At 43.4% G+C, this 17,300-nt stretch overlaps 1 protein-coding gene across 1 annotated transcript in view; it reads left to right on the forward strand.

The window, feature by feature from the left end:
* Positions 1-2,063: 2,063 nt before the first annotated feature.
* The window catches only part of ntn2 (netrin 2), a 36,873-nt gene continuing 21,636 nt past the window's right edge, over positions 2,064-17,300 (forward strand). The window contains exons 1-2 of the mRNA XM_020606377.1: positions 2,064-2,333; positions 11,712-12,928. Coding sequence (XP_020462033.1) covers positions 11,899-12,928 — 1,030 coding nt within the window. The 5' untranslated portion in view covers positions 2,064-2,333; positions 11,712-11,898. The remainder of the gene's footprint in view (positions 2,334-11,711; positions 12,929-17,300) is intronic.

The raw sequence follows: 17,300 nt of genomic DNA on the forward strand, positions 1-17,300 counted from the left end.
AGCTCCCTCATTAGTTCACAGAAATCCTTCCAAATTGGCCCTCTCTGGGGAAGTGCGTGAACACGGACTGATCTGTCAGAGTACAGATCGACAGTACAGCAAAGTGAAGCAGAACCTTTCAGTGTATTGTCCTGTGATTCATACTACAGCGTTTTATTTCATTCCACGAAACTCAGTTGGCCCAAGAAAATATGTTATATCTATTTACTATTACTAATAAATCATAAAAGTATGCCTACAACGCCATCCCCACACTAAGAGGGACTTTATAAAGTTCATAGTAAAGAAGAACAAAAATAAAGACCAGAGAACAGAAAAAATCACTTCAGAGCAGAAGAATGAACTTTCATTTAAAAACTATGACTATGAAACGTTACTTTAGGACTGAGAGGAGAATTTCAAATGAAGATCTGGGCTTAGACAAAAGAATAAAGTAAATGGACAAGAAATGAGTAATAACAACAGACTAAGTGTTGTTGATGGCAGATAAATGTGTAGAGATTGGAGGCGTATTAAAAAATGGATCAAGTTCATGAGCAAAAAAAAAGAAGCTCTAATTCTTTGCTTTCTGTGTAAAAACTCTCACTCATCATTTATCTGGTTCGAGTTTGATTCAGCTGAACTGATTTTTACCTGCTGTATATCTGGTGTTTCCCCCTTTAGGTTTAAACATTTTCCTTTTTCCTGTCCCATCCCGTTCACAGTCAATATTATTGGCTGGTGACGTAGGCGTCGTGCACACGCACATGATTGGAGTTAATGGTTATTATTTTAAATCATCCGCGGGTCAGAACACATGTTTAGGTCTTTATTTGAGATTAATTATTGGAATAAAGGCACCAAAGCGCAGCTCGTTCCGGACTCGGGCCGGGCTGGTCCGCCGAGATGGTACAATAAACACAGGAAGAATGTTGATCAGCTTACAATGGAGCCAGGAGGTGCTCAGGATTTGATCGGCCACGGTGCTCGAATAATGCCGGATCGTTAGACAGGCTGTAGCTGCAGTAACGCACAAAGTAATAACTGCTGTCGCCTATATACTGACAGAAATGATTTTTAAAAGGTTTGTGGCCATCCTCGCCGTTTTTCTGGGCTGGTTTTACAAATGAAACATGTTATTCTGTACGAATTTACAAAATAAGTAGCTCTGAGGCAAATGTGATCTGCTGAGACTGTGAAAGTTGTAAAAGACAAATCATACATTCATTAACACCCTGAGAAAATGTCACCATATGTTCTTTAATTGCCTGTTGTAGACACCCAATATTAATATAACCCATTGACAACAACAGAACCAATCGTTTTGATTCTGACGTCCCTGTACACCGGTGACCTCTCCAGTGCGCTTTTACGCACACTCCTTCCCCGATAAGCTGTGCAAGATGGCAAACATTTATCATGACAAGCCACATTTAGCTGTTTTAATACACAGTAAGAGAAGTGGGGAAAAATCATACCACATCATCGCCACATTTTCTTTGCCCAAAGGAACCATAACGTAATAATGAGGTAACGCCATCACATATTTAATTTGATGCCACTTTTTGTTACATATTAAGAATCCATTTACATATTTTGGTCGTTTGTTGTAAGGCTTACGCTAATAAATCCAACACGTGACTATTATTAGGATGACTTAGTTATAACAATCTGCATCTGCCTTTTGCTTCTGATTGTCCCGTAGCCCCGTAGCCCCGCTAGGCCTGCTCTGTTTCAACAAATTAAACGGTGTCTTCTCATTACGACCTCCATTTGACTGCCTGTGAACAGAGCAAGCCACGGGGCACTTAGAGCAGGCAGCACAGTAACAATCAGTCCATCAAACCGCGGAGGTATTTGTTGTAAAAGTGACACCAGTTGTGTTGTTTGGCGAAGTGTTTGTTTTCGTTTGCGCCTTATATTTGGCTGCATGGTTAATTTATAGGCATCACCAAATTACCCCCCCTCCCTTTCTCTCTCTCTCTCTATTTCTTTCCCTCCCTCTCTCTTTCGCTCCCTCGCACAAATGGTCGGGTCTGGGCTTGATTTTAATGGGGAGTAGCCTATCCCGGGCTCGCTTTACAACCTATGGATGTACTGGACTGTTTCAGTTGCTTCGGGCTTCGGGAGTGAATGGGTGCAGCGCAGTGGTCCACCTCCTCACTATTGACCAGGTCGCACGCGTTTCTCTTGTCCTTTAATATGTTAACCAGGCGAATGTGAGCAGGACGAGACGGCTTTGCATTTGGATAGGACGGTTTCTGACAGAAGACCCAAACTGAGGCCATTGCTGTGGATCTCTCTCGGGACGTTTTTTCAAATTTAAAGAGCGACATTCACGACTTGATACTCGGGTAAGTTTCTAATTTGCGGGTCTGTGCCTGTTTTCCTGTTTTGTGAAGAGCAGATTTCAGTTTTACGCACCACTTATATTCTTAGTAAAAATAAGTGACTCGCTTGCTGCGACGGCCTGTGAATTACCTACAATTTGTTTAAAATGAAGTCAATGACTATCATTACCTTCTTATAGGTTGAGGCTGTGTGACACTAAGTAGGTATTTGGATCGCACAGTCATCGGGGAGCGCTGGATTAGAGCGACTGACACCACAGACAGGTGTCAGCCCCCTCGGTTTACAACTCGCTTGTTCAAAAATCCCGAGGAAAACAGTCCGCGCCTAATATTTAATACAAGGTACAAGAGGCGGGCTACGCGAAGCCAGTGATCTTTAACAGCGTCTTGGATGCACAGCCAAGTGCGGCTGCCAAAGCAAGCAGAGTGCTTCTCGGTTCCCATCTTCCTGGGCACTGCCGTGGCCAAGTCTCCCAAATGCGTTTGCCACTTTTAATACTTTTCCTTTTTGCTTTGGCGCCTCCACATGCACTGAAAAACATTTGTGTGAAAAAAAAATCCGGATGGCATATTTTTGCCTGCTGTTATGTGAGCCACAGTAACTTTGAAACAGATGACTGATCTCAATGAGCTCTGTGAAACGAATCGGGCATAAGAAAAGTATAAGAACAATGACAAGTAGTGTCCTCTTTGTGGTTCATGAGGATTAACGTGGTGATGATTGGACACTGAAGTTCCTATTGGGAAGTGTGTGACGGGAAACCGCAGCTTTAATAAGGAGGAGCTCCAGTCTCTCAGCACATCTACTCTCCTCTCTCAAGCAGCAACAAGCCTGGAAGTAAAAGCGAGTCCCGTACAGATTGCTTATCTTAACTGCTTGGGCAGACTTGAAGTATGCCCCTATTGCACACAGAAACAGTGTCAGCCACTTGACCTACTTCTCACTCTCACCCCAAATGACTGGAATCAGTCCATGAAGAAGGCCTCTGAATCCTCCCTATGCACTGAGGTCAGAGAGAAAGCGAAACATCAAGTTTAGCCAGGGGGAAATGTTTGAGTTGTCTGCTGTTCATCTGGAGCAGGGCCATCCCTTTCCTGTTTTTCCAAATTAATCATCATTATTTAATTGCATCTGACTCTGCTTCCATCAGTAGCAGAGTGAGGGAGGTAAAACCAGGAGCAGCTGAGGGCTCATGATGTGGAAGCTAATCCAAAGAGAGTGTGTGTATACACACCTGTATATGCTTTTTTATGAACCCCAGAGAAAAGCAGGTGGATGGAGATGGAGAAAGCTGTAGTAACACAAGCAGATCATTTTCTTCTGTGGGATTCCTCAGGACTCTTGGCTCCATCTACCTGAGTGAGTAAAGTCAACATATCCATACATTGGACTTCTATGGCTTTGACAGTTTGAAGGAGGTAAAGTAATGCTATCTATCTCTCTTTCTGTCAGTGCCTTACTTTGTTTTTACTAGGTGTAACTATCCATCCCATCCTTGAGTCCAGCTTTTGTCATTTTGAATAAATGACACAATTTGATTCATAAATTAGCTCCACTCAACCATGAGCCTGCTGAAGCTGTCGGCGAATTCAAAGATAAGACTGATCCCCTTTCATATTACAGCTCTTAGTCGAAAGCTACCAAATCAGGCTCTGGCACCTGACCACACAAAGCTTTCTTTGACTGGCAGATTAATATTGTAACTATACTCCACGTGGAATTTCACATGTAGGAATTTTATGTTCTTTCCTTCCTGGATCAGCTCCACCCTCAACATGAATTTATATTTTGACCAGGAGATGGATGCGGTGTGACGAAGCACCACATTACACACTCACATACTTACTCATTCATCATCTCCCCTTTAGAGGAACGGAGTTGAAATGCTTTCTTACCACTGTGTTTTCTCAGTGAGTGACAAATTATGTGTGTGTGTGTGTGTGTGCGTGCTTACATCTCCTGTTAAAATACCTGTCATTCGTTGGCGTGACACCCAAGGCGCCTCTCACCGTGGGAGGAAGATCCGGGGGCAAAGAGTCACATGCTTCTTCCTGCCTCTCCCTACACCCTGCCAGGTCTGCATGTGTCAGCTATACATTTCCTCCAGATATAGAGGGATATGTGTGTGTGAGGTCCACATATGTGTATCTGTACCCACTTAGTACCTATTAATATGCTTATCTGATTGGACACACACAGAAGATGCTGCATGTGTGTGTGTGTTGATGGCAAACTCAGAGTTCTTTGGTGTGATGGGGCTGACATGATTTTCGCAAAGGAGCTAATTTATTTAATTTATGTCTAAAAACACTGACAACAGACTGGATGCATGTGTGCTTGCTGCTAACACAGTTCTGTGACAGTTGGCATGTGAACACAGAGCACAAAGCAACACACTACCTTAAAGTTTGACCAGTTCCTTTCTACCATAGGAATGGGTTAAAGGTGAGTGTCCACTAAAGAAAAAGACAGCATCAATCATTTTAAGGGGTGTTTTGTGCCTAAACCTAACCAAACCTTAACCCTAAAGTCAGATTTATTTTTTTTACTGTAAATTGTAACAGACAAATGGTGTCAGCCTGTAGATAGGGATGTCAGAGCAGAAAACACATCCATGTGTCATCACTCTAGAGGGCATGGACATGTTTTAACATAAGTGAAAACAAAAGACAGACATTCAGGCTCTTCTCTGTTTTAACTGGGAGACCACTGACTTCTGACCTTCAGGTAAAGGTCACTCGGTGCATGCTACCAATGATGTCGAGGGAGAATGAGTGGAGGTGGAGATAGGGATTTATGACATCCTATATAGTGCGTCTTCATGTGTAAGTGGAGGCACATACTGTGAATACTACTAGAGACCATGTGTTGGTCCGTCAACAGTGTGTTTCAGAGTAATGTACTGTACGCGAATCTTCCAAGCACTTAATAAAATGATTTGCGGTTTCTTCCCCCTGCGAGTTCAAAGCAGGTCCTTGGTTTAGAGGTTGCTCTTGTGCAATGGAAAAAAAACTGTTTTCCTGTTAGGTTGTTTTTTTTTTGGGAAAACCACAGCTTTGCCTACCACAACCAGCCTTCAGCGAGCTTTGAAGGAGTGCTCACCTCTCCTCTCTTTAAATCCTTCCATCCCTGTGAACAAGCTACTTCCTCTCATATCCAGGAATACCTCACCTGGCTCTCCCCCAACCACACTGCTGCAAAGCTGCGGTCATGGTTATGCTCAGGTCCATGGGAAATGTTCAGTGAAGGAGCCCTCAGTGCACTCACATTACTGAAAAGTGTACACCTTGGGAACTTCTCAGCATATCTTTATTATCTCTGTTCCCTCAATGCATGACCTTCATCCAGTGTCACACATTGAGAAGGAATCTGAGGCTTTGCTTTGCATGACAGGGCTCTGGGTGTCATCCCTTTCTCATCTTGAAAGCACATGTAGGGGAAATATTTCTTGCGTTTGAAAGCGTATCACAGCTTGATATAGGAGGTCGTAAATTTGTTGAACTCTCCTCCCTTCACTCCCATGTCCATTGCTCTGTCCAAGGCAAAGTGTACAGCTTTGTCCTCCCTCACTTTAAACAGCTATCATTTTAATTTGTGTTATTCAGGACTGAAGCCTTGTGGCACCCCCTTAAACAAAGGTCCCACATGTTGTGCCACTCTAGCACAACATGGCTTTCAGTTATTTTCACTGACACCTCAGTGTTTTTTATTAATCAAATCAAATATTGGGCGATCATCGTCTCCTGCTTTGTGTTTTAGAAAGACACAGTTGCAAATCAGTGTTTCAGTCGAGTTACGAGTCCTACTACTACAACACTGTTTGTTGTTATTAATTAGGCTCATACTAGTAATACACACTTTGCATGCTGTCCCCGTTTCTCATCGCTTACTATAACAGAAAACAAAAAGTTACTATAAACTGTTTCTTTTTGAATAAAACCTGTATGAAAATGGAACAAAGAACCCTTCTCTCTCTACAAATTAGTTTTTTCCCTGACTGGTTTCTCACAAATTAACCCTGTTTAACCCCAAGTCTAGTGAGTCACTGTTGCCCAGAACTTTCTGCCTGCTCATGTCCTTTCCCCTCCCCACACATCCCATTTTCTCACCAAAACACTGACCTCACAGAACATTTCATTAACAGAAAAACACACCGCAACTTGTCCTATCAGCATTTCCCCCCTGCTTTTTTACTAAAGTGTGTATGTACATACATGCAGAGAGCGGTGGCTGTCTGTGAATCTGTGAGAACCTACCTGACCTCATGTTCCACCTCGCGCTGTCTCTCAGCCCTCCTGTTCGGTTCTGGATCAGGCTCTGTTGATTTAAAGAACAACCATCAGACTCAGAGCCTGCTGTGCGAGCTGGGCCGCAGAAGCTGCTGCATTCCTCTGCTGGGCATTCAGTTTCCCCCTGCAGTTGCTCTCACTGTCAGATGCAGAGAAGGAAGGATAGATGATTTCATTTATATGTTTTATGATACCCTTTGAATGCTACGGCTTTGTCTTTATCCTCCCAGGCACATCTGAACCAATGATTAGTTTGCTGGTGTTGTAGCAGTTACTTCAGGTGCAGCAGTTTGCTCTTATAATAACAAGGTAATAGTGACGAATTGTAATGACACTCTTCAGAGACATTTTCAGGTTAAATGTTCCAGAGAGACGTGCACAGAGCCTCTGAACAAACATATGCAAGCCACTAATGAAACCCTCAGCTGTGAGAGTTGACCCCCCGCTGCCCTCGGCCCTTGCTGTTCCTCTTCTCCTCCTCCTCAGTCCCTAATGAATGCCAGTGAGGAACCTTGTGCTTCACCCACCACCCACCCACTCATGCACGCTTCTACAAAGAGCAGGATCACTAATATCTGACCCCTGTTACACTGAGGCCTGTCAATCATGTTCAAATAGACATTTGGTGAGTTGTTATTCATGTGTCCAACAAAAACGCCTCATTCCATTTTCTCCCATATAAAGCTTTTACAACTCTGTTTTATGTCAATGTGAGGTGCTCACAGACTATGTGTTTGGGACAGCGTGGCAGATAAAATGCAATATGAAAACAAAAACTAGTCAAGGATAGCTAGTTTCACCACTTTCTCATAAAACCAACAATTCATTTATTGATCCAAATCTAACATATATGCAACCATAATTCTTGAATAGGATGATTAAGAAATAAAAATGTGAAAACCTCTCATTGTTCTTTTATCATGCAGTGCATAATGATAATGAGATTGGAGATAGACCAGTGGTTAGCCTATTAAAAAGTCCATCATGGTTTTGGGCAACCACTAATAACCCCACCAGGGATTACTGTACAGCAGGCGGGAGGGACAGCAGGGCACCAATTTGGGCCTTAGCTTGCTGTCGTCCCAGAGAGGCACTCCCAGTGATCGGGGCCAAGAACCCCATCTCTCTAGAGCAGTGGGAAAGGCTCCCACTTAGTGGCTCAGCTGTCCCTCACCTATTCTCACATCCCCCAACACCCTCCTCTACACCCAAGCCAAATAAAGCCTCTCAACGACTTCTGTTTTCCTAATCTGTGAACTCTGACAGAGGCACCCAAGCTTGAAAGAGAGACAACTCAACATGGGATGATCTCCCGGTGACAGGGAGAAGCTGAAAAAACGTTCTCCGGAATGTCTCTGCTGAAACCAGCAGACCACCCTGTCATCCTCCTGCTCCTGCCTCCCCCCCTCTCTCTCTCTCTCTCTGCCTGTCTTCCTGCTTCTCCCTCCACTGCTCAACCACCTCTCTTTAATCTAATTCTTTTTGCCCTTCACCATCTACCTTCTCTAATTGGGCTGTCACTAGTTGATTAAAACCACTGAATCAGTTCCACTTGCCAAACAGCCTGAGTAGTCTTTGTGGCGAAGCTACTTATGCAGAGGGCAGCGACTCTAAAAGCCCCATATTTTTTCATCTATTCACATAATGTGCCCATAATATTAAAAGACTAAATATTTAATTCTGCAGTAGTTTAACCACTGGGGATTATAGCACGTTGGCACAAGTACATTTTTCTTGCCAATAATCCACAGAGGACTGTTGCAGTGATGAATGAGCTATGCACTTTGTCTCTGCACTCAAGCGGCTATTCAGTTGTAAATGGCCTAGCTGACACAGGAACAGTGTGGCGTGTAACATGCCAGATAGCAGTAGGTTTGTGTGCTTTAAAGGCACAATCTGTGTCCTCAGTGTAAACAGAAGGGTAGGAAATAATCAATAACCAAGACTGAGATTGACTGGTGCTTAATTAATCAACTTTTAATATGTTGATTAATGCCAGGCTTATTACAGGAATAGTTTGGCATTTGGGAAATAAGTGCTTTCATCGTGATGTGATGTGAACGTTGATAGAGCTCATGTCGGTGTTTAACATAAAGACTAGCAAGAGAGGGAAATGGCTAGCCTGACTGTCCAACAAGTGGCCGCCCAGCAGCGATAATCCATCATTTTTACACTAGGTTTTGGTGCAGATTAAACAATTATGGATCTTATGTTAAGCTAAGCTTCATATTTACTGTAAAAACATGAGAATGACATTGATCTTGTCATCTAACACTTGGCAACAGCGTATTTCCCAAAAATAATAATAACAACAACAATAATAACAATTTTTAAATGAAGTAAAAGCTATTGCTTTAAAATACACCAGCATCACAACAGCACCATTTGTTTCCTTTAAAGTTTTGACCTCTCCTTGGTGGTTTCTTAAAAACGCTGTAACTAACCCGTCCATTTCTGTGTGGTATCTATTGTGTTCTTCAGAAAGACAGAGACATGAGTCTGCAGCTGTTGCTACTTCAACCACATCTAATGGAAGACAATGTCTGCCCCCACTGAGGGAAACTTGTGGCTTGTTAAACACACTGTCGATGCTGAAAGCAGAGGATTTTCTTGCTGAAACAGATTCTTAGACTTTCAGAGGTCAGCCAGCTACACCACTGTGCTGACATCTTGGAAGAGCTTACAGATTCAAACAGATTTTGTGGAAATGACTCATATTTTACAGGTTTTATAGTGACATAAAATAAGTCTTTATGTTTTAATAAAGACCACGTTTTTGCCGGAGTATAGTTTTGTTTATAGTGCTGTCTGAGGATATTGTTAACACTGCAAGTATAGCAACTATTTAGGAGGGTGGAATTAAACAGCCTTGTCCCTGTTCTCTATCTGTTTAACCTACACGCTCGTGTGCCAGACACAGCTGACAGCACCAGACCTCGGAAGAATCTTCCAGCAGGCCCAGCAGCACACGGACCGCACCATATTTAGTCATCCAAAGTCCAGACACAGACCAATGCAGGCCTCCACCCTAATATGTCTCCCCTTTGTTTCTCCCTCCATCTCTCCCTCTCTTATTTTATGTTCTTCCCTTGACTCCCTGCCTGCATCTTTGTCCCTGTCCCTCTCTCTCCTCCTGCTTCCATTCATCTCTGTCCTAACTCAGCCTTCCTCCAGTCATTTCTGCTTTATCAATGCCATGCTCCTAACTGATTCTCTCCTTCTCATGCAGCCTCCTTTTCCTACTTACTTACCAAAGCTCTTCTTCCCTTATGCCTGTTTGTCTTCTTTTCTAGTCTCTTGTTTTTTGTTCTTCCCTCACCTGTCATAATTCCTACCCCTTCCTGCTCCTTTCTAGTACCCCTGCACCCCCAGTCTGGATGCTAATGAGTTGCTAATTCTATCAGCCTTCTCACCATGCCCTCCCCAGTGGGTGTCGGGCCTGCCAGCTTTACCACGGCCAAACCTTTTAATGGAGTGCCTTGGCTGATCAGCTCCCACCTGCACGCTCGCTTTAACCACCTTGTCCTCAGACGCATCTTTGATCATTGTTCTTATCTGTCCTGACAAAGCCGACTCTTAGTCCAGTCATTTAAGAGCGGACTCATTCCCTGCAGTCCATTTTTATATGTTGAATAGTGTAATAACGGGATTGTTTTTTTTTTGGTAGAATGTTTTCATGCTCAGGTCACTAAACATCTTTGAATGGCTACTTCAGAGCACGGCAGGACAGGAAATATATACTTATATCATTATTCAAAGTACAGTCCAAAATGAAGCAGAAAAGAAGTGGGAAAGAATTTAAACTATGTGGTTACCCTCTGTTTTATGATTGATATAACAAGCAGTTGTACGTCCACTTTGTGACATTTTCTTCCTCACGCTCTTTCACATGTGTGGAATTCCCTCACACTCTTTTCCTTTAACACCCAATCTGCACTTGAGGAGAGGCCAAATGGCTGGGTTTAAGCACTTGAACACAGAAGACTGGTCCTATTTACCAGGCCACTGGGCTCTTTTGGAGGGTTTCTAGCTTTGGACCCCTCACACAAGAAAAGAACGAAACTTTTGTTTTTCCGACTCCCCTTAAATCCGTCTGCCTGCCTCCCCTGCTCAACTGAATTGGATACAGAGACGGCCTTTTGTTCTACCAAGATGAAGAGGGATGCTGTAGTAGAAGAGTGAGGGTGGGGGAAGGAGGTGGGTGTGAGTCATTGTAATTTAATAAATACCTTGCAAAGAAGGTTGGGGTGCCTTCTCAGCCCCTCAGCTGTCTGTTTTGAAATGGGGCTCTTCTAGATTTGACACCCATGTACGTAAAAGGGGGATTAGGAAAGGAAAAGCCTCAGGCCATGTATATCTCTTTCTTTTGCTTTGCCCCAAAGCTTTCTCTCCATCCACTCCTCAATCTTTGTCACTTTGGGACAGAGAGGCCCCTCATCTAACTGTGAATGATGTCATCCAGGTACCTCTTGACTAAGATTTAGAAAGGCTTTCATAGCCTCCTTCTAATATAGAGTATTATTATTACTATGTGACAAATGTGTTACAGTGGTTGATTTCCTGTCAAATTCCTTTAAAAATTAACAGCAGCTATGTCCTCCTAATTAAAATAGTTTCCCCTTTTCAGTATCAACTCTTAAAGTAAAGGTTTAACCAGGGTCACACACAGCCCACTGCTTCACAGCATCACTAGGGATCATAGGGTGACTTCTGCTCAAGCATGACCAGAAGGTTTGGCCAGTTCTGACTTGAAAGAAAGTACTGAATGTGTGGCCGGCATTGAAATTCAGGGTGCAGTCTTTTGCAGCCACTAATGTCTCTTTTTAAATGGTCACATCCTTTCTTGTGGGCCTCCCGTCTAACTGTCTTATCCTTTGACAGTCTTTTATTCAATGAAAACATTCACTTAAGTGTACAAAAGATCCCATTTAATTTCCTGTATATCATAAGGGCAAATATAACTTGTTTTCTAAGGTGCACAGATGTATTTTGATATAGTAGAAATTCAGTCAGTTACTTTCTATTTTATATCCTATTATGGTAAAATATTTGTATAACACTGAGCTTTCTGTTTGTTTCCTTCTCTTACAGGAAAGGCTCTGCTCAGCCTGATGTGAAGGGTCACTGAGCTCAGACACTCGCCGTCCATTGACTCTCAATTATATGCACATAGTGGAAAGACACAGTCATATCCACATAACAACACATACATTTACACGTACACACACACACACAAAGACTCATCTGCACATAATCGCACACAGGCTCTCAGAGCAAGATGAGGGAACCCTGGAGGTGTCTGTTGAGCCTGTGCCTCCTGGCTTGCTCGATCTCCACCTACAGTGCCACCAATCCCTTTGCAAGGCAGCAGATCCCTCTAGACCCTTGCTATGATGACACAGGTGCAGCACGCCACTGTATCCCTGACTTTATCAATGCTGCCTTTGGCAAAGAGGTAACAGTGTCCAGCGTCTGTGGTCGGCCTCCATCCCGTTCCTGTAGTGTGGTGGAGCGGGGTGATGATCGGCCTTCTGTACGCACATGCCAAATATGTGATGCAGCTGATCTTCGCCGTGCCCACCCTGCTTCCTACCTCACTGACCACAACTCAGCCCACAATCTCACCTGCTGGCAGTCGGAGAATCTGAACACCTCACCATACAATGTGACTCTTACCCTTTCACTGGGTAAAAGGTTTGAGATCACCTATATCAGCCTGCAGTTCTGTTCACCACGACCTGAGTCCCTGGCCATATACAAGAGCATGGACTATGGCAAAACCTGGATGCCCTACCAGTTCTACTCCTCACAGTGCCGACGTATGTACAATCGGCCCAACAAAGCAACTATTACCAAGCAGAATGAGCAGGAGGCTCTATGCACAGATGGCTACACTGACCTGCTTGCTTTCAGCACCCTCGATGGGCGGCCTTCTGGCAAAGACTTCGACAATAGTCCGGTCCTTCAGGACTGGGTGACTGTCACAGATATCCGTGTGGTCTTCAGCCGACCCCAGGTACCTCGTGAGCTGGGCCTGGGAGCTGGAAGCAACAGCGGAGGGAGAGACGATGACCCCATGGCAGTGACATCAACGCTGCCAACTTATTTCTATGCAGTAGGAGACTTCCAGGTGGGTGGGAGGTGCAAATGCAATGGACATGCCTCACGCTGTCTGAAAGATAAGGAAGGCAAACTAGTGTGTGACTGCAAACACAACACAGAAGGACCTGAATGTGACCGCTGCAAGCCATTTCACTATGACCGACCGTGGCAGAGAGCCAACGCCCGCGAGGCCAATGAGTGTCTGCGTAAGTCTTTCCCTCTATCTGTCATTCTTTATTGCATGTCATGCTTCAGTTGGTCTGCTGTGGAACACAGTGGATATCTGTCTCTCTTTAATTTAGCACAACAGATTTTCTGAAAGGAGACCTAACACAGTGGCTATTTAACTTTCATGTCTTACTGTACCTTGATTGTAACAAATCATAGTACTAAGAATGAAGAGTCTTATAAATCCAACCATTGTAGAAGTGGCCTATAACTGTCTTGACAGCAACTCAATGGCCATTATAAAAGAACCATTTCACAGACTGCTGTGTTACAGAGTCTCTCTTCAGCTCTATTCCTTGCTTTGCTCCTTTCCCCTTCCTGTGTATCAGGCAGGTATTGCTTCCCCAAGACAATTCCCTCATACACTGTATCTGATACAAATATCCCATTCTCTCAGCTCAAGGAGAGTATGAGAAATAGGAAATTTTGAAAATACTTGCTTATGTCTCTGTTGGATAGAGTCATGACCTTTTCACCACCCATTTCAGGGTGTGAGGACAGCTGTGCAAAGTCAGGCTAACCAACTGAATTTACACACAAGGAAAGAGAGTGGAAGGCAGAAAATGAGAGCCTTAACTATCGTGACCTGTGTTTGACTTTCATAAGGGTAATTAATAGTGCTGCCAGAACATACTGGATGGGTTTGTGTTTGTACAGGTGAGACATTCTGGTAGCGCATAGTGGTTGAGCTGGCAAATTTGGCAGCATCTCTCCAAACACAAGCCCATCCTTTGCTTTCATTTCCCATCAGCTTCTTCTATTTAGAGTTGCTGTACAGGGATTACTCTGAACAAAATCATATTTTCTGACCTTTCTCAAGCATGTCTAAACAGGGGATAACAACACCTCAAGTCACTGGCGCACCACCACGGCTAAGTCATCCAAGAATGTGTGTTTGGCAGTGTTTGCCTTTACCCAAAGACATGCTCTGTCAGAATCCTTTCTAAAAGCTTGTCAAGTGAAATTTCAGCAGCTTCTGTGGCAATTTCTGTTAATTTAGGTGGGTTAAGATTTTGTGTGATAACAGGTTTTTGATGTGATATACATTAATCGGAGATAAGACAATTATCTGAAGTTTGGAAAGGGGACCTGCTTGAGCCATGTCATTTCCGTTCCCATGCTATGAACCTGCACAATCCAACTTCTGCTTTTTGTTACCACCCAAGTTCTTGCCTCTCCCCAGTGCATAAGCGTTCCATACCCCTACCTTTTACATCCTTAGTGAAGGCAGGGCCCTGCTAACGTATATATTCATTTAATGGGTGCATGAAGGTTTTAGACACGTTGGTTTTTACCAGGACGTTGTTCTCTTATATGAGGACGTTTCTGTGATGGTGATTTTTACAGCTTTTCTGTTGGTATAAACAGACATATGTGGAACACAATTCAAGCTGATTTTGCTCGTCATAAAAATGTGTTGGAGTAGAGGAAAATGAGATCATATTAGAAACCAGTATTCCCATTTCAACCTTTAACCATAATGGAATAAAATTATAGCCAGGGAGGGAAAAAACAGGAGTAAATCACTGAAAATTGTGTATATTTTGCTAACAGGTTATAATTGCCCAGTGAGCTGGCTTGAGATCATATTTATCACTGACCAGCGTCAGATCGGTTTAAAGGGGAGCCAGAGGAGCAAAGCCATTTTAGCATTAGACCAGCCAACGAGCCCAGTCTCCTCTCACTGTGTACACTGAAATCTCGATGCCAACACTCACTTACTCAACTCATATGTACAGGCACACACACACGCACACACACATCTAGCCCCTTCTACAACAAATATCATGTAACTCCCTCAGTGTTTATTCTCTCGTACCTTTGCACGCTCCCTCTTTAAAATGTTCCATGGCCATGTCTCTAATGTTACACTAAGTCACATAGATCTCTGTGGGAATAATATGTTACATCTATCCATGATTTCTGAACTAAATAGCTTGGCTGCACTGGCCAACTCAGACGACCTAATCTCAGTGTTGACGCATGGCAATTAAAACCTATTGCAAGTCACATACTACACCTGATCGCACATCCAAACACACCAAAAAGTCAATCCCAGATGTCCCTTGTGCCAGAATTCTCTCTAGAGATTATTCTGGTAGAAATGATTCCAAAATATCATCAGGAGAATATTTACAAAGCTACTTTAGTGTATATTAATGCCTATTCTTAAAATATAGCTGCCTCTTGTTCATATGTCAGATTGCTTTTTTCTTCTGACACTGTGCACAAATGGTGGCAGGCTGCAGCATTAACCCTGTGGCAGCAAAGTGTAAGCATTTAGACTGGGAAAGTGCAGAAGAGTGGCAAGTTACAGAGCCAGGGAGTCCCTTAGGTGTCAACAGAGCCTTCACAAGGCCCTGGGGTGTTTGGGTTGGATGGAGGGTCTGAGAGGGCCACGCTGAGGTCATGATCCTTTCTGGAGTGGTGACAAGGTTAAGTTGATAGGGAGATTGTTTGTGGATAATGAGGAATTTAGAGCAGATGTAGAGCCATATCAATAGCTGTTTCACACTCCAGCTATGAGTCTGTGTCAGTCTATGTGAAATGACATGCCTAGTTGCTAGATATCCCCCCTTTAGTGTAGTTGTAAATAGTTTGGTAGATCTCCTCTCAGTCTAATCAATCATGACCTAAATCTTTTGCCTTGTGAACAAGAACGTTGGGCCTCATTTACTTAAGATGACATTTCTTCTTAAAATCCACTGATGCAGTTTTCATGAAGATTCACTGTCTTTAGATTTTCATTTGGACATTGTTGACTTTCTCACCTTCTCTTTATAATTTCTGTGTGACATTGCTGTGTGTGCACATGGCCCTTGCAGTCTCACACCCTTTCATGGGGACGGTTGAGGAGTTTACCTATGTTTAATCGGAACAACTGGCATGAGCTTTCGGTTCACGAGGACGATGTGAACAATTCTGTGGTTTAAAAACATTGTTATTGTCATAGACTTTTCATAGAGCATTTCTCAAGAACAAATTTAAGAAAACATTTAGGAAGGTATTGGTGCAGTAAATATGTTCCAATGTCTCTAACAGGCTGGCTTTATAAATGCACTACATCAAGATGACTGGATGATGTCTGTGTTCTTGGGACGCTCTTGTACTGTCTCCAGACACAGTCCACCCTGCACTAAGAAATTGGTTATGAAATTCCACGATAGTAGAGGGCAGCCTCATAAAGGAGAGTGTCTGAGGGTGTCTGATGGATAGGGCTATGATTTATCTGCCCGCAGTGTGAGCTACACTACAGCCTAAGGAAACAGATGGATAAGAGCTATTTAGTCACTGTTGTGATGGAGTGTGCTTTTTTTTCTGCTGGCATGGTCAGTACTGTAATGTATATATTTTATGTTGACTTAAAATTGTGACACACTATATCATGTCATAATAGAGTCTGCCAAAGTCACTGCATAAGATGAACAGGCCTTTTGCAGAGTCAGTTGCAGTGTGACATGCTGAGCAGATGATAATTTATGGCGGAGCAGTAGCTCTCTGCTTTTGGCTGTGTCTGCAGCCATCTCGGCCTTCTTTGGCTGCAGCACCAAGGTGCTCTGTTCCCCAGCCCTTCCTCTCCCTCATTTGAACCCAGTCTGCATAAGTCCAGAGTCATGCTCTGGGACGTAACGAGCCCGTGGCCAGACACTATCCATCCCTAATGGACCAGCCAAGCCAGATCCGCTCCCAGTGTTGCACCAGGCACACTGGTATGTATTCATAGCATTCAATACTGAGGTCATGTAAAGGAGGTTTAAATTGTTGTTTGGACTCAGTAATGCAGGTGAGCTGTGGCTGGTTGCAGAGCTGGGTGTTCCAGCTCCGCTGCAGTGTTTCAGCGTGGCGCTGAATAATTTAATAGTAAATTTAACTTATAGATTCCAGTGGAGACTGGTTGATTTGGTATTCTGTTTATGTGCAAAGAGGGGAGTTTCTTTGAAAGTAAACCAATCAGCCAAATAACTAATCACAGTAGACTCTCCGTGTCCATGTCATCACCTGAAAAAAATTCCCACAAATCAGTCTTTGCATCTAAAAAAATTCTAATAGATGTTATTAGATCAAGTATGCCATACTAAACAAGAGAAGCAAAACAACCAGATTTTGAAGTCGAGAGCCTTGTCTCATGCCTGCTCAAACCTTTTGTGGGGGCTTGTGGGTTTTGGTGGGCTCTGCCTCTGTTTTTTTGGAAACTATTAGCCGGAATTAGGGGGACATTGACAGATGGGTTTCTTAGGGAGAGCGGTGTGATCCAGCAGATGTGTATGTATGTGTGTGTCAGAGGAAGAGGCCAGCCAGGGACACATGCTCAGAACAGGGCTCAGACTAAGCTCTCAGATCTGTACAGAG

Source organism: Monopterus albus, unplaced genomic scaffold, assembly GCF_001952655.1.
Source record: "Monopterus albus unplaced genomic scaffold, M_albus_1.0 scaffold76.1, whole genome shotgun sequence".
In the NCBI taxonomy this organism is placed as follows: domain Eukaryota; kingdom Metazoa; phylum Chordata; class Actinopteri; order Synbranchiformes; family Synbranchidae; genus Monopterus; species Monopterus albus.